Source organism: Callorhinus ursinus, unplaced genomic scaffold (genome assembly GCF_003265705.2).
Source record: "Callorhinus ursinus isolate GAN/ISIS: 27379988/994484 unplaced genomic scaffold, GSC_fseal_2.0 scaffold24, whole genome shotgun sequence".
Taxonomy (NCBI): domain Eukaryota; kingdom Metazoa; phylum Chordata; class Mammalia; order Carnivora; family Otariidae; genus Callorhinus; species Callorhinus ursinus.
In genome coordinates, this window is record NW_027397086.1 from 28956518 (window position 1) to 28980474 (window position 23957).

The following is a 23957-nucleotide window of genomic DNA, read 5'->3' on the forward strand; positions in this document are numbered from 1 at the left end:
GTGACCTTATTCGGAAGAAGGGTCTTTCGCAGATATATTTAAATTAAGGGCCTTGAAATGAAGAGATCATCCTAGATTATCCAGGTATGCCTTAAATCCAATGACAAGTGTCCTTACAAGAGACACACGGGGGAGCGCAGACAGACAAAAGGGAGGAGACACTGTGACCACGGAGGCAGGGCTTGGAGGGAGGCCACCGCAAGTCGAGGAATGCCAGTCGCCAGCAGAAGCCGAAGAAGGCCAGGGAGGATCCGCCCCTGTGGCCTCCAGAGGGGGTGCGGCCCTGCTAACACCTTGATTCTGGACTTCTTGCCTCCAGAACTTTACAAGAACAGATTTCTGTTGTTTGGAGCCACCCGATTTGCAGCATTTTGTGACAGTGGCCAAGGAAACGCACACATTCGCTGAATGCTTACTCTGTGCCAAGTGGGACCTGGATGGGGACATTCCGTGCTCACAGTAGCCCGGATTATAGATGAGGGGACTGAAGCGTGGAGGCATGGGTTCACACAGATGGTAAGTGACAGAGACAAGATCCGGACCCAGATAGCCTGGGTTCAAGCCCCATAGCCCATCTGCTTAACCATGACACTGATGGTTCTCAAAGTGTGGTTCCTGGGCCAGCAGCAACAGCATCACCTGGGAACCCAGAGCTACAAAACCTCAGGCTCTCCTCCAGACCTAAGGATTCAGAAACTCTGCAGCAAAGGTCCGCATCTATGTTTGGACCATCACCCTCAGGTTGGTGACACCTGTCGTACACAGTGCTGGTGGAGGCTAAGGTTGTGGCCTAAGGCTGAAACAGAGGCCAATGGCGGGGAACCACAGAGAAGGAGATGTGAGTAGACAGCCAGCAGCAGAGAAGTCCGCTGCAGGGCTAGGACCCAGACATAGGATTGGGCAGGACTCCAGCTGCTTCCACAAGGCGACAAACCTGGGCAGGGCCCCAGCCGGCCATGATGAGCTGCAAATGAGTGACTTCCTAGCCAGGCCAATGGAATGCTGGATCCCCTGAGCGATTAGATCCCACTGATTGACAACAGGAGGGCCTCAGGGCCTGGAGTGAGGTGGCCAAGTGGCCCCAGGCTGGAGGTAAGCGGATACAGGGAGGATTCTGCAGCCAGAAGTAAGCTGATGGCCTCCAGTGGAGCTAGTACCCAGGGAAAGCCTGTCCTGAGCAGAAGGAGCCCATGCCTTCCAGAGGGGGTGGCGACAGCTACCTGCCTTGCCTCCCCCACCTTCCCCTTGCCCTGCACTCGGCTTAAGGGGCCTGAAGACACCCAGGGAAGTCCACTTCAGCCACACTGGGAAGCTGGGCCTCAGAGCCCACTCCTTCTGGACGACTACAAATGAGTCACCCCATCTTGCCAAGAAATCTTCCCTGGGTGAGTTTCTCAGGAAGCTCCAATTTCTCACTACTCTGTTAGTATCTGTTTACTTGCCTATGTCTCCCACCGGCTTATGAGCCCTTCAGGGTACAGACATCAGGTTCTGGCTTTATTTCTGTATCTTCCAACTTCACCCACCCCTCTAGCATGGGACCTTGCCCGGGATAAGTAAAAACTGAGCATGGACAGATGGACGGATGGATGGACAGACGGATGGACAAATAATGCACATGTGTGACTGAATGAATGGGCTCAGTGGATTCTGGACGAGAGTGATTGCATGCTTGCCCTAATATCTCATGTTGATTGTCATCAATCAAAAGAATTCTGATGAATGCCAGCTGTTGTCATAGTAATCCCACAAGCACCATTAGCTCAATATGCACCTAATAGCCTGGCTCTCATCTGATCCCCACTGCTGAGATATAATGGAATATTGTTAATATTACAAAGGCTTGATGTTAACTTTTGTGAGGGCTGCAGTCTTCCATGCTTTTGGCTGACCCTTAAGCAAGAGGGCTTTGAATGACCAGTCTTCTGCAAAATTCCTGCCCTTGGCTCTCACCCACTGACTGAGCTGGAGAGTACCTGCCTTAAACACACTGGCCTCTCAGACTTCAGACTAAATTCCAGCCACCCCCACTTTCCCCCTCCCTGAAACGAGGGTCTGGGTGGAGGACATGAGCGACACATGCCTCCCCTTCTCTCTTACATACTGTTAGGGTCTTGAAGTTGGGCTTGGAGGCCTTGGGGACGTTGCTCATAGACCGTCTGGTTATCAGACATGAACTGGGGCCGCTGGACAAGTGGGGTGGGATGGGGCAGTCCAGCCCTCCACGCCTGGGGAGGGGGGAGGGAAAGATTCCTGCTCCTGGCTGCATCCCCTACCCCCACCCTCACCCCCACCCAGGAAATGAGGCACTGGGTGGGAGGGACATCAAGCGGTGGGAGGAGCTTGACAGACTTACAATTCTGGAGCTTTCTAAGTCTTTCTCTAAGTGAGGCATATCCTCAGGTGTTTCTTGAGTTTTTTGGCATGGGTGACACCACCTGGTCAGTAAAATCTCTTCAAGAGTTGCTATCCACACAAGGCTTCAGTTAACATGCTAAGGATTGTGGAACCTTATATAGCATGGGGGTACCCAAATCTGAAGTCGGTGAACGAAGTTCAACAAGAGTTGCTATCCACATACCTCAATTCAGCCATCATTTACATTAGCCCAGCCCCAGTGCAGCCACAAGGGGAGAATGGATCCTGGACGGATCTTTCCTTTCACTCTATCCTGGTCCCAGTCGAGGGTTCTGGCCTAGCCTACAACCAGCGTCCCGTGGCTGAGCTGGTCCAAACTTGGCTCTGAGGTAGACTCTGGGGGATGGAGAGGATGCAGCAGCTGGTCCCCAAGTAGCTCTCAGCCTAGTAGAGGGGACAAGACCCCAACGCAGAGCCCCACTACAGGTGGCTTGAACTGGAGGCTTTGCACAGGTGAACGTGGTGGCGGGAGCAGAGCACAGGCTAACCCACTGTAAGGAAAACGAGGGGTATGTGAGTGGTTCCAGGGGAGTGGAGCAAGGGACCCTTAGATAACCTCTGCCATTAGAGCAGAAAGGGAAGATTTACAAATCCAGGGAAACACAGATGTAGAAGTGTTAAAGTGACATGCAGTAGCTCACTTAATCTCAGGACAATTTGGTAAGGTGGGGACTACTGCTCTCTCATTTTGCAGATGAAAGCCACAGAGCTGGTGAGCAGATGGTTGGGACCCGCAGGGAGTCACCTGAGGTCCTCCCCAGCTCTTTCTACTCTCACCAGTTTTTCACGCAGGAAGACAGGAGCCAGATTGCAGAGAGGCTTGAAAGCCAAGGAGACCAAAATGTATCCAGGAGGCCACAGGGAGCCTCAGCAGGCTTCTGAGGAAAGCCACTGCTGACCATTTTAGGAGGCATCGCCACCTCACCCCGAGCTGCTGCCCCTGGCAGCCGAGCTCCCCCACCTTCCCTTGCCAAGGAGAGAGTGGAATTGGCGAACTGGAATGCAGAGCGAAGGCGGTAGTTTGGCAACGGCAGGAGACATACTTTCCTGCAGCCTCTCCGGGCACTTGGCATGTTATGCTCCGGGCGAGTCATGCCGCCCTGGGAACAGCCCGGGGCGTCCCAACAGACGAGTTTATGTGAACTGAGCCAGTGCAGAGAAGCGGCCAGGCAGATTGAGCTCACGGCTTCAGCAGGCACCCTGAAATCCAGCCCACACAGACCGAGGCCAGTGGAGGCCTTCAGAGCCGGGGAGGACCTCAGGAAACACCAGTCCAGTGTCCCCAAGATGAGAAAACCAGGGCCCAGACTGATGATGGGAGTCGCCCAAGCACCCATGGCCTGTTCCCACAGCTATCTAGTCCCCAGGCCACTCTCCCCCAAAACCCTAAAGAAGGTGTGGGATGGGGAAGTGCCTCAGCCTGTGCTTGGCACACAGTAGGGGCCCAATGTGGGAGCTAATGCATTCGTGCCTGTGGTGGGGGCCTGCGGTCCACACATACAATGACTTGGGTGCTGATGCGCAGGCGGAAACAAACCACCTAAGCAATCTGTCCCACAGCTGTCACCACACTGCTTCTTTCTACAGATTGTCCCGCTCAACTGTGCAGAGAGCAGGGAGTGGTCCCTGCTGGACACTGGAGCCCATTTGGCTCTGCCGTGGGACTGGAGTTTCAGCGAACAGCTGGAACAGATGGTGACCCTAAAGTCATATTTTGCAACAGGCTGACTCTTGTTTAATCTAGATGAAAGTACAGTCTTCACATGTTTGCTGGAGGGAGAGTGGTGCAGTGACCAGAGGGGGAGTCAGAGCTTCCAAGATGAGTATGCGGGAGATGCTCCCACCTGGAAACCCAAAACTGAGGGTAACGTCGGAGGAATCCCAGGAGGACCAGTGTCACCCCACAGGTGCAGGGGAAAGGACGGGGAATTCAGCGCCAGACAGACCTGTGTGCAAGTCCTTGCTCCACCACTTACTTGCCGGTAACCTTGGGCCAGTTCTTTAACATCTCTGAGGCTTAGTTTCTTTCTCTGGCCATACAGATGGTAATAGCTAGCTCTCAGGGTGGTGGTGCAGGGCAAGGATGTGCCAAGCACATCCTGTCCATCTGTTCGTTCACTCATTTATCCATCCATCCATTTACTCACTCCTAAACAGTATCCAGCACCAATCACCACATGCCTGGCACTTCTAGTCTTGGAGATTCACCAGTCTTCATGGTCTGTGTGGTCTAGAACTGAGCTCCTCATCCTTGGCAGAACCACCACCAGGGGCTTTAGAACACTAATGCCTGGTGGCTGCCCTACCCATACCCTCTAGGAATGAGTGAGGCCAGGGATGCTGCTGTGCAGTAGCGTGAGGTTCACGGTTTAGGGAAACCTCCCATCCACTGAAGGCCTGCTGCCTCTGGCTCTCTCCAAGCACTCCCCTAGCATTACTTGCTGAATGCCTCACACGGCCCTGGAGGCAGGACCTCCACCCACCCCCCGCCCCACATCCAGGCGAGGAAACCATCCCTTCTTCTGAGCCATCTGCCCAAGCCACATAGTTCAGAAAAGGAAGACCTGGGATTTGAAGTCCATCTGATGTTTCCAAAGCTCAGTTCTAACCACATGCTGCCACATACAAAAGGGACCTCAGCATCTGTGAAAGCCTGCCCTCGGCTCTCTTCCCACGTCCCTGGGGGTGGGACAGACTGACCATGGTCTAGAGTCACGCTGCGCTGGGGAATTTCAGGGTGGTGCGATGCCCTCACCTGGACTTCAGAAGACCCAGATCCAGGCCTTCCGTAGTCCAGCTGTGTGGCTCTCATCTTTCTGTCTGTAATTTAGAACTAGAATAGATGATCCTAAAAGCCCCACATGTTCGGGGTCCTCAAGGTTCCCAGGGGGTTTTGATGGAGGCAAGGTGTTTGGGGGACCTCCGGGCCCTTTCAGAAGAGCGCCCTAGGAGCCCAGCCCTCCAAGGTGCATGAACAGTGAACTGTGCCTTCTCCACAGGAGCCACTATGTGGCACGGACCACACTGGGTAGGAGGCTACCTCCAAAGGGAGGTTCTTAGAAACCCTGAACTTGAGTGGGACTGGCCAGTCTCCTGCATGCATACGCATGAGTGGCATTTCTCACATTACACTTAACCTCCCATGCTAAAGCTGCCCCACACACTCATTCCTGGAAAGGTAAATGCAGATTGAGAGGGGAAAGCTTCTTGTAGCCATAAACACACACACACACACACACACACACACACACACACACACATCTATTCATTCAACCAGCATTCACCGAGCAACTGCTGTCTGCCAGGCACTATTCGAGGTCCTGGGGATCCAGCAGTGACAGACAGACAAGTTCCTTCCCTCATGGAATGGACAGTTCTAGTACAAGAGCTTTGGAAAGCAATGATCTTCTTCTTGTCAACAACAACAATAACAAAAAGTTAATAACCCCTTCTGCACACAAGCGCATTAGATATCTGCAGACAGAGATAATGTTTATACAAGAGTGGGTTGTGGCACCCACTGCCATGATTCTGAACCTCCCCCACAAGTTGGGGACCTCAAATCTATATACAACATCATCTCCACTTATGCATCCTACCATCAGGGAGAAGAGACCCCTATGCCTGAGGATCTAGGTCTAGACAAAGAGCCCCAGAGCTTAGAGACTTAATGAAAGCCTCCTGCTTTAACTCTAAAAGCACTCAACTTTTGCACCTTACTCCGTAACATATGTGTGCTTTTCCTTTTAGTATAAAATGTCCTTAATTATTCCCCAGTCATCACTGGACTCCCCACCCCCACCCCAAGTCTCCAACCTCTGAGTGAAATGGATGCAGGAAATAAACAACATGACTTTGCATGCCATGGTCACACAGCCACGAGCCAAGGGCACCGCAAATGTGAGATGGTCTCTAAAGGAGTGGCCTGGAGAGGAGGGGGTAATGCATCATCCATATCCCACAATTTCTAAAGAAGTTGCCCTCCTGTGTAGACACATCTAAAAGCTTTCCACCAGAGTTATTAGCCACAAGATCTTGTTTCTGTTCCCTGGTGAGAGAATTCTGCATTGTGTTTATGGATGCACATTCTGACTACCGAGATCCAGAAAGGGACAAAAATCAAAAGAAGAGTATCAGATCTGGATGGGCCTGAGAGCTGGTCTAACCCCTTCATTTCCTAGACAGGAAGAAGCTTTTCAAAGCAAAGACTACCTGGAGTCTAACTGCAGAGGGCAATTCTTAGAATCCTTTCCCCGTGTGACATTCATGGCCTCTTGGTGAGACAGCGGTGACAGGCTCTGGGTGGCTCTCACTCAGCCCTGCTCCCCTATCATTTTGCTGCAAGTCTCTTAAATGCAGTTCTCCTGTGCAACACAGAGGTGGAGACCCTGTACCCCCTCCTTGAAGCAATTCACTCTCAGCAAATAGAGGCAAGAGGAGCAGGGCAGGAGGCAGGACCCAGAGGCCCCCAGCCCACGGATCCTGGGCTATGAGCACTACACAGGACAGAAGGAAGCCAGGATGCTCGCCCAGGGCCAGGCTTGAGAAAGCACCTACTGGATGGAGGTTCTGCTTTCCACCTGAGACTCCCCGCACCTACAGGCTGCTGTTTCCACCCTCTCTTCATTCTGCTCCCTTGATCTGGAACATTCCATTTCCCTTCCAACCCACCAGCCCCGCCCCCTTTCCTGGCTAAATCGATTCACCCCTCACATCTCACTGTAAATGTCACTCCTTGTGGAGACTTTCCTGACACCTCAGTGCTGATCAGAATGGCCAGGGCTGGGGTTTCAGAGCTCCATGTTACTTATTCATAACATCTGTTCACCACGTACAAATATTTAGGGGTTTTTTGCACAATTATTTATTCAGTGTCTGTGTCCTCCACAGACTGTAGGCTCCCTGAGTGGTGGGAACTATGCCTCTCTTGTTCATCATCTGATGCCCAGCACATACCACATTGCCTTGTACCAAGTAGGCAGTCAATGAACATTTATTCAGTAACCATGAGTGAACAAATGAATGAATGAAAAACCTGGGGCACCTGGGTGGCTCCATCGGTTAAGCATCCGACTCTTGATTTTGGCTCAGGTCATAATCTCAGTGGTATGGGATCGAGCCCCAAGCTGGGCTCCGTGCTGGGCATGGAACCTACCTGGGATTCTCTCTCTCCCTCTGCCCCTCCCCCTCTTTCTCTCTCTTAAGAAAGAAAGAAAGATCTACAACGTATGACAGGCAGGATGGCAAAGTCTACTGAGGCCAGAGCTTTAGGATTAATTCTATCCCACCTACCTACCCACCCTTGCAAAGTCCTTGTACAGCTATATTTCACTTTTCCCACAACAGAGCATGGCTTTTTACGTTCCCTCCACTAGAAGGTCAATGATTCTAGAGATGAATGACCTCGTCCCAGCCCTCCTCATCCTTGGCAAGACGGACCTGCACAGGAATTCCGAGCCCTGATGGACTGAAGCAGGTGCAAGCACTGTGCTAACGGCTATGGGGACATGAGCTCATGGCCTCATCACAAGAACACTGAAATCGGCACCGTTATTATCTCCCACTCTACAGACGAGGAAACTGAGGCCAGAAGAGGATTAGTAAGCCATCCCAAATCACCAGCCAGTATGTGCAGAGCCTGGACCTGAAGCTCTGGGTGGCCCCACAGCCCCGACACTTAACCACCATGCTACAGAGGCCAAGCGTGCACACCCGCATCCCTGAGGGGCCTGAGCGATGCTGGCCCGGGACCCTGCATTTCTAGCAAGCTCCCAGCTGATGCCCACATGCTGGTACAGGGACCAGTATGAACAGTAAGTCTACCGAGGAGAAAAGGCACATGAGGGCTTCGGTAGGGCAAGGAGAGGATCCCAGCCTGCAGGTAGGCATGTGCAAGGGCTGGGTGAAGGGAACATGCTGTGAAGTTCAGAGACCAGCAAGTAGTTGAGTGTGGCTAGAGCCAGGGCATGAGGAGGGATGGGAGGAGACAAGCATCCTTGAGCTCCAGCCCAAAGAGAGTAGAATTTAAGGTGTAATGGAAAGCATGGAAGGGTTTTAAGAGGGGGCGTGACATGATGGGACCTGTGTTTCCACGAGCCACTCTGCCTGAAGGCCGTGCTTGGGAATGGAGACATGGAGGTCCCACTGGCAAGGGAGCTTATTACAACACTCCATTAGAGGACATGACACAGGCCTGACCCTGGGGGGGGGAGGTGGAGACGGACGGATGCGGGACGTTGGATGCAACAGACATTGCAAGGGTAAGACCAATTTCTTTCCAACAAAGCAGCAGTACTCTTTCCAGGTACTAACAATTTCTCAGCCCCTCCACGCCCGGGGGCCATGATGCAGAGCTGGTGGCAGATGTAAAGTCAGGTGCATACAATTCCACTGGAGTCTCAAACAGAACGACTCTTAGAAATGGGGCCCACCAACCACTCCTTCCAGTCTGGCCACACAGTCTCCACAGGGAGCTGTCTCCAAAGGACACCTTTTCCTGCCTTGCTCCCTAAGCATCTGAATCCCGGAGCGGCAGTGACTTGGTCAAGCTCCCACAGCCAGGCCTGGCATCAAGGAATCCGACCACTAAGCTAGTGCTGTGCATTTCAGAGAATTTCCCCTGGCGGAGAAAACAAAGACATGCAGTTGTAATGTGGTATCAGCTTCCAAATATTAAACAAGCAAAAACATTCCATTTCTTAAACTGGAAGTTTACATTCTAAAAGAAGAGGGGGGAGACCCTGAAACGGAGCCATCTACTCTAGACAGTTAAACCTGAAGTAAAATTAGAAAATATGTCACATGGAAAAACTCTGCAGTGAGAAATACTTTCTCTCCCGCCCTTCCTTCTTTCTGTGGGAGAGTGAGTAATTTGGCATTTTAACTAGACAGGGGAAGAGGGCAGCTGTGGTCTCTGTTTTGTGCCAAATGCACAGTTGTCGGGCACAGTTTTGTATCCTGCCTTGTGGACGGGGATGCAGTGAGGCATCTGCCTAGCAACCAGATGAGCAGAATGAGGGCTGCAGAGTTCAATCGCTTCCCGAGTGCCACAGCATCTGGCCAAACCGAATTCAGGCATGCTAGAATGTTCATGCTCTCGGTGCGTTTAGGGTTCACCTGGTCCAACCCCCTCACTTCTCAGATGGGAAGCCGAGGCCCCCAAAGAGGCAGAGATCCGTCCAAGACAAAAGAAAAACAGGGAAACATCAAAGTTGAGTTTCTGGGCAGGTGTCTACCATGTCTCCCCTCATCATGGCTGTCTTTGCCTCCTGAAGATAGGGGAGCCCCTCCATGGCTGATGGTCACCTAAATGTACCAGGTTTCCACCAGGTTATTCGTTTCACAAGCATTGCCTGAGTACCTACCAGGGGCCAGGCAAGGTGCTAGGTGCTGGGGGTAGAGGGGAGAAGGTCCCAAGTTTAGATTCTTGAGGTGGCCCTCCGCCAGATCCCAACCACTCTGGAGGCTATGCAGTTTGAGATCAGGCTGTGAGGAGGGATATTCTGGGAGACAAGGCCAGAACAGCACATTGGTGGGATGTCAAGGGTCTCAAATGCCATGCTAGGAAGTGTTGTCATTGTTCTCTATGGCTACTGTAAATCACCACAAATTTTGTGACTTACAGCAAAAAAAAAAAGCATCTTATAATCTTACAGTTCTGTAGGTCAGAAGTCCAACACAGGTCTTACTCGGATAAAAAGTAAGGTATCAACAGACAGTGTTCCTTCCTGAAAGCTTTAAGGGAAAATCCATTTCTTGCCTTTTCCAGCTTCTAGAGGCCACCTGTGTTCCTTGGCTCATGGTCCCTTCCTGCGTCTTCAGTGCCAGCAAAGAAGGCCGGTCAAGTTCTTCCCATATTGCATCTCACCGACCTCCTCTCCTGCCCCCACTTCTACTCTTAAGGACCCTTGTGATTATGCTGGGTCCACCTGCGTCATCCAGGATCCTTACCTTCTTTTAAGGTCAGCTAATTAACAACCTGAATTCCATCTCCAACCTTAGTTCTCCTACACCATGTGACTGAACACATTCACAGGCTCTGGAGATTAAGATGCAGACACCTTTGGAGGGCCATGACCACCTACCACAGGTGGCTAGCATGGGAAGATGACAAAGGGCTTTAAGCAGGGGTGACATGATCAGAGTTGGTGTTACAGTGCTGCTCAAACTGTAATGTGCACGTGAATCATCAGGGATCTTGTTAAAATGCACATTCTGATTTAGTGGGTCTGTGGGTGGGACTGGGGATGCTGCTGATGCTGCTCGTCCTCGGACCACATCCAAGTAGCAAGAAGCTAGAAGACCACTGTTGGCCGCAGGTGGGGGATGCCCTGAAGGGTGGAGGGAGACAGACTTATGTGCTGAAAATAAAGATGGAAGAAGACAGGGCGCCTGGGTGGCTCAGTTGGTTAAGTGACTGCCTTCGGCTCAGGTCATGATCCTGGAGTCCCGGGATCGAGTCCCGCATCGGGCTCCCTGCTCGGCGGGGAGTCTGCTTCTCCCTCTGACCCTCTTCCCTCTCGTGCTCTCTGTCTCTCATTCTCTCTCTCTCAAATAAATAAAAATAAAATCTTTTTTTAAAAAAAGATGGAAGACAGTCACTAAGATGTATGGCTGGGAGGGGAGAAGCAGCTGACTGACCCACCTTCAGATGGAGTTGTGCATGGGATGCTGTAGAAATTGCATGAATTTAGGTTCAGTTTGTCCAGCAGCGCTTGGGCTCTCTGGACTTCTATTCTAGAACGGTTATAACTTTCCAGCACCCAAAAAGCATACCTTCATTTTCCTTTGGTGACATGTATCCTATCCCCGACCTATCTATTATATCCAGGTCCCTGCTCCACCCCCGCTCTGGTCCCCGCACCATCCATCGCAGCAGATGGCTGCAGGTGGCCTCCCAGCAGGGCTGGAAGCACGCACAGACTTTGCTATGGTCAAGGGTTCATAAAGCTGGGTTTTTGCTCAGATCTCCACAGTCTCAGGCTTTGAATGATTCATTCATTAATGTATTCAAATGCTCATTGTGTCCGTTTGGGGCCATGTCAGATGCTGAGGAAACATGGATAAATAAAATAGGGTTCTGACCCTCAGGGAACCCACAGTGATGTGGGAGCAGGGAAGGAAGGAGGTACTGAACGGGTCACCGATTACAGGCCCAATGCTCACCTCCTTAGTCTTCATAGTAGGAATTATTGGCTTAATCTACAGGTAAGGAGAATAAGGCAGAGAGGTCGCTAAATGGGAAGTGGCAGAGCTGAGATCTGAACCCAAGACCCAGGCTCCCAGAGCTCATCTGTCTGAACTATACCCCCTGAAGCTCCCTCTGAGATCCAGTGCCGGCTCTGCCCTCCTGTGTTGCAATCATGGGCAGGTACCTTCTTCTCTGGGATTCAGGATCACCACGTCAGAAAGGAGGCCTTTGGGCCGCACCAGTGGTTCTCAACCCTGGCTGCACTCCAGAATCATACCAGGAGCTTTTAAAACCTGCCAATGACTCAACCTCACCCCGGATGAGTTCAGCATCCTGGAAGTGGGGAAAGCTGGGCAACGGGTTCGTTCTGAATCTCCAAGTGATTCTAAGGTGCAGCCAAGGTTGAGAACCACCAAGGTCCTTACAACCTGACCTCTGGAACTCCAGTTTCCTGAAAGATCCTCTTCTCTTCCAGTCCTTGCAGGACATGTGCAAAATGAATGAACGAAGTGGGAAGGGAATAGGGAGGAAGGATTCACAACTCCTTTCAACTGAGGGCAATATGGGGCAGTCATGCAGCACTGTCCCTCTACCTGCTGTCACTTTCTCCCTTTGTTTTGTTTAAGATTTTATTTATTTATCTGAGACAAAGAGAGAGAGCAAGAAAGAGAGCGAGGGTGGGGGAGGACACAGAAGAGGGAGAGGCAGACTCTCCGCTGAGCAGGGAGCCCAACACACAGGGTTCGATCCCAGGACCCTGAGATCAAGACCTGAGTTGAAGGCAAATGCTTAACTGACTGAGCCATCCAGGTGCCCCGTCTCCCTTTAGATTAGAGAAGTAGCAGCAACAGATAAAGGTGGGGTGAGCTCATCCTGTGTGCTGCTGCAGGGAGTAGAATCACTACTGGCTTTCCAAAGAATGCAACAGAAGCTTTAAAAATGGGCATGCACTAGAGCCAACAATTTGCTTCAGGAATTTGTGCTAGGGAATAACTGCAGAAAAGGTCAAATACAGAGCTACATAAATGGGGTCATCACGATAGTGTTTATAGCAGCGGACAACCAGAAACCGTCTAAAGGCATAAAAGGGGACTAGTTTAATTATGGGACGTATATACGATGAAATACTATTTCAATTACAAAGGATGTTAGGGAATAATATTTAATGCTCCAGAGGAAGTATTTAGATGATGATTAAGGGGGAAAAAATACCAAGCAACAAAACACAATGTACAGAATGATCTATTCTTTTTATAACCTATGTGCATATTTAGGCAAATATTTGAAAGACTGTCCACCAAATGTTAGCAACATTTATTGCTGAGTCATGAGATAGTATGTGGCATTTATAAACTCCTTCCCCCCTCCAGATTTTTACAATGACTATGAATTCTACTATCAATTTTTTAATGTAATTGAAAAAATAAAGCTCCTCTTTCAAAACCTGCTTCCCTCCCCCCGCCCGCCCCACCTTCTGGTGGAAATAGACATCCCTACTTTGGTAGTGCAGAGGCTTGCTTGCACCCGCATTAGGACACACAGGATAAGTTCCCTAGCATTTAAGCTGGCCGCAGCACGCTGGTTTCTACTACTGAACTGTGAGTCACTCTAGGATGGGTCCTCACTCCAGTGCATCCTTTTAGTCACCCATCACCCATCCCAAAGACCTCTGTGAGAGGAGGCAGTCAGGAAATATGGGAAGAAGACAGAAATCTATATATCTATAAGTGTACACATCTATATAGTAGCCAGAACACAGAACAAGGGCTGATGGTTTTTCAGACTTCAACTTCGTGGAAAGACTAGTTGAGAAAGCCCTCCTGGTGGTAGAGGGGGCTTTTAAGCTGGGCCCCATGTAAATCCCTCAGTGATGGAAGGGTGACTCCTGGAGACGCTAAAGGCAAGGCTGCTCCCTACAAATCAGACTCTAGCCAAGCTCCCCCAAATACCTGAAGTCAGGGGTCTTGCTCATTTGAGGGTGATACCAGGACCCTCAGAATAGTTTTCTTCCCTGTCTAATCCTTCAAGTCAGCCATGCCATGCAACAACTGCTAAATGAATTGGATTGGATAAAATTGGGTTGGGTTGGGTTGGGTTGTACTAGATTAGGTTGGGTTGAGTTGAATTGAGTTGAGTTCTGATGGGGAAAAGGAGTGGAATGCACTCATTAGGTGACCCCGGTCTCATACTTCCCTCATTAAAGTTTGCCCAATAATAGGTCTGGATCTTCTTCCAGGTTCTGCCCTAACCCTAGACTTTTTCTCTCTTGAATTAGGGTGGAGCAGAAGAAGGTGGTCAGTCAGCAAACCTGATCCTCCCAACACCTCTGATGCATCTCTGCCTCCCCTGGGCTCTGTGTCAACAGTAGTAGCTCAGGCCCCATGATCTGCTGCTCTGACTTTGGAAACTTGATTTGCTCATCCATTCTCCTTATTGCACATTAGTATCTTCAACTGAATGTGATTATAAGATTTCCTCCCTTTTGATAACCCTCACTTGCCCACCACCACTCCAGCACTCCCACTACCCGATCATATCATGAGGAAATTCTATGATAAATCAATCTGTACTAAAAAATATATGGCCTAATGAATGAGACAGGGGTGACTTCCCTTACCAGATTTTAAAACATATTACAATGCAGTGATTACCAAGACCATGTGAGATTTTATTTATTTTTTATTTTTTAAAGATTTTGTTTATCCATTTGAGAGGGAGATTGAGAGCACACAAGCAGAGGGAGCCGATGCGGGGCTCGATCCCAGGACCCTGGGACCATGACCTGAGCCGAAGGCAGACGCTTAACCATCTGAGCCACCCAGGCGCCCCAAGACCATGTGAGATTTTTAAAAACAGGCACACACACAGTCACAAGAAGGGACCAATAGTAGAGTTTGAGAAAAAAATTTCTATCGTTCAAGAAAAAAATTATGTGATAACCAAAAGCAACACAACGATGGGTAAATCACTCACGTCTTAATTAGTATTTTGGGGAACCCTGGATACCACTTTGAAAAAAAACTGACTTCAGATTACATGCTATGTAATCTATGTAATTAACATAATTTACGGTCCATTTTAAGTAGGCCAAGCTGTAGACATTCAAAGAAACCTTGGAAAATAAACTCAATATTTAGTGAGCAGAAAAAAGATACACGTACAACTTCTGATAAAATGGAGGCCATCAGGAATAAAATGAGTGGGGATAAGCTAGACAACACTGTTTATGCGATTACATATAACGAAAAAAAGATGAAGAGCAAAATAACATTAGCATTAATTCCTAACTAGTTATTAAAGTTACTAAAGAGAAAAAACCTAAAAGCCCCATAATATACCCTCATTACTCAGCCACGCTCACCCCACAGTTGGCAGAGCTGCAGAAGAATTGAGATGAGTTACAATTACAGTTGACATAGTGAACTGGCACATTGTCTCCAGGCAATAAGCTGGACCTACCCATTCATTCCCTCTTTGATTCACTGACAGAGTTTTTGCTGAGTACTCACTCCGCCAGGCCCTGGGCTAGGCTCTAGGATTCAGAGGTGGAAATGCCCAGTCCCTGCCTCTTGGAGATTCCTGTGTAGTAGGGAAGGCAGAAGAATCATCAGTGGTCACCATCCATCTGAGAAGCCCTGTGACTGAGGCATGGGTTGATCGTGTCAGCCCAGAGGAAAGACAACCAACAGCCTTCCCAGAGACGATGGGTAAAGGATGAATGGTGGGCTGCCAGGTGGGCAAGGAGAAAGGTATTCTCAGAGTGACCAGCCCAGGCAGAGACACAGAGGTGAGTCATCGCATGTCTTATTCCACCAGCCACCAGTGGTATGGTATGAGCCCAAGTCAGTAGGGGCTCTGTGTCACTGGAGAGACTGGGAGGCCACAAAGGGCCCTCTGCAGCAAGAAGCATGACCCCCTCTTAGGTACAGTAAGAACCCAGTGAGAGCAATTAAAGTAGCAAGGAGAATGATTAAATTTGTATCTAAGACAGATCCATCTAAATACAGAAGAACTGGGGTGCCTGTTCTTGGGAGGGCAGTCGTTAAGTGTCTGCCTTCAGCTCAGGTCGTGATCCCAGGGTCCTGGGATCGAGCCCCGTATCGGGCTCCCTGCTCCACGGGAAGCCTGCTTCTCCCTCTCCCACTCCCCCTGCTTGTATTCCCTCTCTTGCTGTGTCTCTCTCTGTCAAATAAATAAATAAAATCTTTAAAAATAAATAAATAAATAAATACAGAAGAACTATCCAACTACTTCTGTTCTTTGATGGGCAAGTCTGTTCTGTTTTGGGTAATCTAGTAAAAAAAAAAAAATACAAAAGGAAAACAAAGGCCATTTGTCAGAATATGGTCCCAGCAGCACTGTTCATAATAATGACAAAACAGCTGAAGTCCAAGTGGCCAACTCTGGACAAACGAGGCATGACCCACACTCTCAAAGTGCTCCCACGGAAAAGAGATACAACCATACTGACACTAGAGGGGGGACAGTGGCTGGCGCTGGGAGAGACAGATGAAGGTAATGGGGAATTCAGTGGTGAGAAAGCTCGTCTGGAGAGATGCCTCTACCAGGGTGCCATGTAAGCTGGTTGGTAGCATTAGGCCTTAAAGAGAAACAGAGGGCAAGGCAGTGTGCTCCAGAGGGGGCGATGAGTTCACATCTTGTGCAAAGTCAAAGAGACTACAAAATCCCAACTTGTCATGGGAAGCTGTGAGTGGCTCCGTGTGCCAGTTTTCAGCTCATGCTCTGCCGTAAAACACACAGGCAGCATGGGATGCTCCCACGGGCATTTCCCACCTTCTACAAAACCGAAGAGTTTACCCAGTAATTAAAACACTACAATCATTTATCTTCATCACAACTTCTAATGGTATGTGAGCAACAGTAGCTCACTACAGGCCATGGCCCAGGGGAAGCAAGAGGTCAGAGATCGGAAATCTCAGGTGTGACTCCTCCCCACTCCTCTCTCCTTCAGGAAAGCACATCAGACGGACATGAGCAAGAGTGAGATGGTTAGAGGAAAATCCCAAACTGGCTCTGGTGAGCATTCAGATTTGTCTCTAAAGAAGATCTACAGATGGCCAACAAACCTGTGAAAAGATGCTCAACGTCATTAGTCATTAGGGAAACGCAAATCAAAACAACAAGGAGGGACCACTTCACACCCACTAAGATAACTGTAATTTAAACACGGAAAATAAGAAGTGTTGACAGGGATATGGAAAAATCAGAGCTCTGCACACTGCTGGTGGGACTGTGGACTGGGACAGCCACTGTGGAAAAGAGTTTGGGAATTTCTACAAAACCTAAGCATGGAATGACCACAGGACCCAGCAGTTCTACTAGGTATAGACCCAAAATAATTAAAACAAGTACTCAAATTCCTGTACACAAATGTTCATAACAGCACTATTCATCACAGCTAAAAGGAGGAAACAACCCAAATGTCCCCATCAATGGGGGAATGGATAAATGAATTGTGTTCTATCCATGCAGTAGCATATTACACAGCCATAAAAAGCAATGAAGTCCTGACACACGCTACAACATGGATGACTCTCAATAATATTATGGTAAGTGAAAGAAGCCAAACACAAAAGATACAGGTTATATGATGTCATTTATATGAAATAGAAAAGGCAAAACCAGAGAGAAGGCAGATCAGTGGTTGCCAAGGGCTGGTGGGGTGAGCATGGGGGTAATGGCGAATGACGAGTTAATAGAAACAAGGCTTTTCACTCTTTGGAGTAATGAACACGTTTTGCAACTAGACAGAGAAAACAGCCGTACAACAATATTAATGTATGAACTGCCACCGAATGGTACACATGAAAGTGGCTAGTTTCATGTTGTGTGAATTTCACCTCAGTAAAAAAAAAAAAAAAGTCAACCAGGATAACCAGAGATCCAATAAATATATGAAAAGGCAATCAACTTAATAATCAGGAAAACGTAAGTTAAGACTACAGTAAGATTCTACTATGTACTCCTCAAAAGGGCTGAAATTCAGCCCAGTGACAAGACCAAGCGCTGGTGGGGATTTGAAGAAGGGGGAGCTCTTATACCAGGCTGGCGACCGTGCGCCTCAGTACAACCATCATGTAAGATGGGCGGGCACTGTCTGTTCAGCTGGAGGAGCTACATATCCCATTACCCAGCACTCCACCCCTAGATAGGGAACCAACAGCAATACGCGCCCCTGTGAATGTTCAGAAACACACTGCTGTATCTGCCAAAATGGAAACATCCCAAATGTTGTTGGAGAAAAATGGACAGATAATGTATAGCATATTAATACCAGTAGGAAATTATACAGCGACAAAGATGAATTCACTACGGCCCACATATAACAGCATAAGTGAATCTCAGAGCTTAAGATTCAGTGAAAGACGCCATGCGTAAAGTTCAAACTCAAGTCAAGTGGAACTGTAGAAATTGGGGATACATGCTCAGGTACTAAAGTTATTTCTAAAAAGTAAGGAAGCAGTCACCATAAAAGTCAAGGTGATGGTGACCTCTGAGGGCAGGGAGGGAATAATCACAACCAAGGGGCACAAGAGAGCTTCTGGGGCTATCCTATTTCTTGACCTGGGTTATATGGATGTTTGCTCCATGATAAATCAGTGGGCTGTACTTCCTGTGTGCATTTCTCTGCATGGATGTTATATTTCATGGTAAAACAGTTTAAAGAAAAGTAAGTAATTTGCACATATAAGGATTTTATTAGCAGGAACAAATTACTTGTAGAGCCACTGCCCCCACCTATCTGCTAAACTAGCAGGTATTCCAATGGCACTGTAACTTTACTGGCTCAGTCATGATGTGTTAGGGGCACAAGGATCAGTGTGGAGGACACGGTCCCATTGACAAGGGTCTCTTTAAACAGGGCAGGCCAGGAAAACCTCAGGAGCTGAGAAGCCTTGAGACACTGGGCCTTGGTTTCCTTATTAAAGCACAGATATAATAGCAGTCCCAGTCCCTGCCTCCTGGAGTGATTTTGAGGACTGGATGAAGGTAACCCAGACCTGCTCACACCTCTGCCTGAAAGTATCAAGTGGTTTGTTTATAAGTGTTAGCCTGATTAAACTGCATGCAAAATTTGGTTTGCAGGAGGGTATTTCACAGGTCTAGGAAGAGTCTCTGCAGAGGCCCAGAGGGACTCTGAGTACCCATCAGTTGCAAATGGCCCTTTCATTGCCCTTTTCAGCTCCTGAGGGTTTCCTGGCACTCCCTTTTTACGTTATGGATGGGAACAGGACTTCCTCTGTGTTGTTTCTAACAACTAACTTGACATCATGGGGTCCAGCCTTCAAACACAGAAGAAAGAAACTCCAAAGTCTCTTTCCCCAGAATCTTCTTCCTTTTTGAAGGTGGGGGTTACGGCAAAATCCACGAAAGACCACGAAACATGAAGCTGCCCTCTGCTGCTGAGCTGGCAGTACCCTCTATCACATGCAAAACTGCAACGTTTCGACATGGGCCATGGTGCTGAGAAGCCAAAACTGGGCTCCAGCTGCCCTTTGATCTGCAAGAAATGCCAGGCTGGAGGCTCTGGCAGGAAAAAGTGGCCTTTGAGTTTGGGTCTTGCTCCCAAAAAGACAATGGTCTAGGCTGTCCGAGGTTTCCTCTGGCACACAAAGAGTTAACCCAGGCCACCCTCAATGGTCAGTTTCCTTCAAAGGGACAGATGCTGTTCCCCCTTCTCACACATTTACTCTACTGAGGCTAAGTACCGATTTTCTAAATCCAAAAGGGGTGGGAGGCTACTGTTGGACCAACAGAGTTCCGCAGCGCGGCCAGGAGAAAGAGCTGAGGGAGGAAGGATGGGAGCCCAGGGATCTGGGCGCGAGTCCTGCCTTTGGGACAGGCCACTTCCCAAGCCTCTCTCATCCTCAGTGTCCTGTCAGCTGCTTGCATTGCTTGCTCACACAGCTATTTCAAGGATCAACCCAAAAGTTCTACCACTTACTTTGTGCCTAGTACGGGCCACAGTGTGAAAAGCCTATTATTTCTAATACCTCTCTTAATCTTCACAGCATCCCTAGGAGGAAAAGTAGTCTAATTATTCCCGTTTTTTGAAAACTGGGGCACAGAGAGGTGAAATTCATTGTCCTGAGTTGGGTCACCTAACTTAGCCAACAATTTAAGCCCAGACAGCCTGAACACACACTTTAACCAAAATCTATTTTAAACTCAGACCCTACCAGTCATCCCCCTGCCTCTGGGTTCTGGTGGGGAAACTGAGGCTCAGGGAACAGAAGAGACCAGATCCCTTGGCTCCCCGCCCCTAGCTCTTCTCATCACCCATGGCGCCACTGCCCACGATGGATGGGACTCCCCTAGGTAACTCAGGACTAAGTTAGGCATGGAGGTAATTCAGTCCGGGTATTTCTTGCGCGGCAAAAGCGCCAGGTGTCCCTGCTGGTGGTCACGCTCCCGCACCTGTGTACAGAGAGGGCACCAGACCTGCCCTTACAATGAACCAGCCAACACGCACGCCCTGCGCGCGGGCGCTGGGTGAGCTGGAGCTAACTGTCCCCGCGGAGCCGCGGGCGCTGTCACTGTGCTTCCAAAGTCCCTCTCTGCCCACGATCCGAGGGGCTGCGCCTCGCTCCACAGTGCCCAGACGGCGCGCCACCCGCCCATCGGGTCAGGGACTCCCCTTCGCCCCTCGCATCCCCTGCACCGCCCGGGGGAAGCGGCGGGACCGCCAGTGCGCACGGAGCGGCGAGGACTCCCTTTTATGTCCAGGAATGAGGAGCGCACCGCAGGCACGCCCGCCGCCAAAACCAACTTCCCCGCGGCGCGGAGGCAGCCGGTGCCACCCTCGGGCCGGGTCGCTTACCTGTCGCGGAGCGGGTCCGGGTGACAGCGGGGAGAAGCGCAGAGACCGAAAGCAGCCACAGTAGGCGCCAGCAGCGCGCGTTCCTCCTGCAAGAAGTGGCGGGGGGCGAGAAGGTGAGGCGGGCGGGAGGGCCGAGGGGCCGGGGTGCGGGGAAGCGAGTCCTACCTTGGCGCCATCTCGCAGGCCTGCCGAGCCCCCGAAGGCACTGTCCGCCCGGCTGCGCGCTGGCCGCGGCTCGCCCTTCCTGCGGCGAACAAAGGCGGCGCTGGGCAGCGGCGGCGGCGGGCAGCCTCGCGGCTCCCCTGAGTCACCCGCGCTCTGAAACCCGACTCCGCCGCGCCCTGCGCTCACCCGCGCGCCGCGCCGCGCCCACCTCGGCCAGCGGCGCCGCACTCACGCCCCGGGGGTCCCCGCCGCCGCCGCCGTCCCCACGCCCCTTTCCCTCTTCGATGGACGCGCCCTCCCGGCCGGGGCAGCCACCGGGGTCGGCCTTACGTAACCTCGAGAAAAGCCCCGCGCCCGCGCTCCTCTGGGTAAGCGAGACGCGGCTCCCTCCCGCCCTAACGTCTGTACCAGTCGGGGCTGCCCCGCAGTCGAAGTCTCCTTTCATGGGCCAATGGAATTCTCTCAACAGCCCGGGAAGGCCGGAGTCATTGTGATTTCCTTAAATGACGGATGCACAAACTGAGGCTCAGGGAGATGGAGCGAATGTCCAAGAGCACACAGCGGGGCTGAGTTCCTGACTGCTGTGCCTGCCCTGCACGCCTGACACACGAACCCCACAGAAGTGGCCCCGCTTTGAGGGGTACAGTGATACATATAAGCACATGCGGCAAAAATAATCCTAATAAAAAAGTTAAATGTATCTAATATTTCCAAGGTTTTCCTCGCTATAACTTGCCTGCTGCACCCCGCTCCACCCGCCTGCCGGGGAATGTAAGTTTCAGGAGGGAGAGAGTATATTTCTTTTGTTATCTGGCTAAAATAGTACCCCGTGGTAGGAAATGCCAATAAACATTGGGTGAATGAAGGAGCACAGTCTCAGGTGAGACCACTCAACGCACTGTGATGATGTGGGAGAGGTGAACCAGGCTCAGCCTCCAAAAGCCATCCCTGGTGTGTGTGACTATCCCACGTGTACGGAGCTTAGCACAGGGCCTGGCATTGGCTAAACCCTCAAATGGTGACTTTCTATTACGGTTACCAGCAGGCACAGCAGAGCAAGATTTGGGGGAGCGGGGAGGCACCACGGAGGTCCGAGGAGACCTGCACAGTTCTGAAGCTTGGCAAACCCCAGGGGCCTCTCTTCCTGATGCACCAAGGGGCCACAGTGGGCTATGGCACTGTACTCAGTTCCTGGTTTTCCTTTCTAATAATTTGAGTTAGGCCCCCAGAGATGGGATGGGGATGGACATGGTAGCTAACATTTATTGAGTGCTGATTACTTCCCAGGCCCTGTACTAAATAAATGCTTTACAGGATCCCCCCAAGTTCGGAAAGTAGAGTGTTCCTATAAAATCTTTGATGAGCCAAAGTGGTGTAAAGTGAAGAAGCAATTACCATTAATTTATACGGAAAAATGTTTGAGAGTTCCCAGACCCCAAAAATAACCCCTCTTAGGCTTTTCTGATACTTTAGGACACATCTTATTAGCGATACCCAAAATAAACTGAGATAAAGCACAGATGCTCACAGACAGTCCAAAGCAGTGGCAGCTTGATGCTGCATCTCTATGCTTGCGGGGGCCGATCCCACTGCTTGGGGTCCCTGCTGCATCTATAATCACTTGCCCATAAAACATGGAGCACTATTTCCACTTTGCCCCTTTTCTCCAAAAAGTGAAAATCCTCTTCGGATTTCTTTCAGTTATGGAAAACAGGTATCCCCATAGGTCTTTCATAAAAGCAAAGTGGCAAAATGTGAACTTTTGAAAAGCAGGGGTACCTATACCTGTGTTATCTCGCTCAATCCCTACCACAGGCCTGGAAAGGAAGGGCTGCAAAGATCTTCATTTCACACATGAGGAAGCCAAGGTTTAAAACATGCCCAGCCTATGTGGGACAGGTGCTGGCATCCATACTCTTCACCACTCAGTCACACTGCGGGCCCAAGGACAAAGTGGTTAGACCCACTGGAGACACGCAGCACCCTGGCATGGAAGGGTTAATGTCTGCCCGGCCAGTGAGGACTCTGAAGGGAGCTCCAGCCTGTGGTCAGGAGCTGGGTTTCCAGCCCAGTTCTGGCCTGGGCTACAGAGTAAAGTTGAGCAAATCCTACCGTTTTCTGTTTTTCTCATTTTTTCATCTCTATAGTGGACATGATGGTCCTGAGGTGGGCAAGTGACTGTGAGTCTGTCGATAAGAAAACTTGCACACCACAGTGCTCTGTCCCCTGTAAAGGGCTGCGTATCCGGGATCTGTACATAGCTGGGATTCATGTGAACAGCCTTCAGGACTGGAAGAGAGCAGCATGGCCTGTAGAAGGCAGGAGAGGCTTCAAGATGAAAGTGAACTTCACCCAGCCCCTGGGTCTGAGGAGAGTTTGGGGGGAGGGGTTCAGAGGAGGGAGAGGAAGGCAGTACTCCTACAGATGCACACTCAAGCAGCAAATGGATAAAGACTTCCTGGGTTGGAGAGCGGAATGGCGGGCAGGGTAACACTACAGAGCCAAGACCTTCGATGACATGCCAATTGATGGGTACGCATGTGGCCTTGAAATCATTGGTATTCCCTGAGCATTTGGAATCCTGGAACATTTACAGTGTAGAGAGGCTGAGAAATCTGATCCAGCCATCTCCCTCCTGTCCCCATTTTACTGATGGAGAAACTGAGGCTCAGAAAGGCCATGTAATTTACCAACTATCCAGTAAGTGAAAGATTGACAAGTCCAAGAGCCAAGGAGGAACACGCATAAGAGGAGAGAATGGGTAAGGTCTTCAAATGTTGCAGAAGATCCTCAAGGGTGGTGAATTCCCTGTCACAAGAGAGACAGACCCCTTAACAAACAAGAGGTCCCAGAGAAGGTAGGAATTATGAACTGGGGCTCTGGGATCATGCTGCTTGGTGAATCCTGGCTCTGTTACTAATGAGCTGTATGAAATGTGGGCAAATCTGTAAAATGAAGATGACAAAGTTGTTGGGAGGATGAAGATGTTTCTGAGATACACAGCATTTACCAGAGTGTCTGGTGCAAGATAATGCACCAAGTTAACATCATCTAGATGTTAACTTCTATAATTGATGGTGGTGAGATTCTGGCAAGGGCCATGACTGCGAGAAAGACGACACCCCAAGCCCAGCCCTCAGGAGGCTGAGGCATCAGCAGCCAAAGCAGCTCTAGAGCTAGGATGGCCCCGTGTGGAATTAACACACAAGGCAAAGTACATTCTACCAAAATCGTCTGCTTCAGGCTTCTCTCTTCATCTGTTTGTATTCTCTGTGAATATGAATTCTCTCCCACTAGCAGCCATTCTGTGCTGGAATACTTTATTTTAGTATGAATTACTAA

General features: G+C 50.0%; 1 protein-coding gene and 1 long non-coding RNA gene across 3 annotated transcripts in view; one reads left to right on the forward strand and one right to left on the reverse strand.

Annotated features, from left to right (window-relative positions):
• Positions 1-21131, reverse strand: part of COL15A1 (collagen type XV alpha 1 chain) — a 101669-nt gene extending 80538 nt beyond the window's left edge. For both annotated transcript variants that reach the window (XM_073876669.1, XM_073876668.1), the window contains exons 1-3: positions 21024-21131; positions 20616-20694; positions 20451-20536 (exon numbers count right to left, since the gene is read on the reverse strand). In XM_073876669.1, coding sequence (XP_073732770.1) covers positions 20451-20536; positions 20616-20694; positions 21024-21060 — 202 coding nt within the window. In that variant the 5' untranslated portion in view covers positions 21061-21131. The remainder of the gene's footprint in view (positions 1-20450; positions 20537-20615; positions 20695-21023) is intronic.
• On the forward strand, positions 20436-21315 carry LOC141369941 (uncharacterized). Its single transcript, XR_012373544.1, has 2 exons — positions 20436-20563; positions 21085-21315. It is a non-coding gene; the product is annotated as an uncharacterized lncRNA (long non-coding RNA).
• The last annotated feature ends 2642 nt before the right edge of the window (positions 21316-23957 follow it).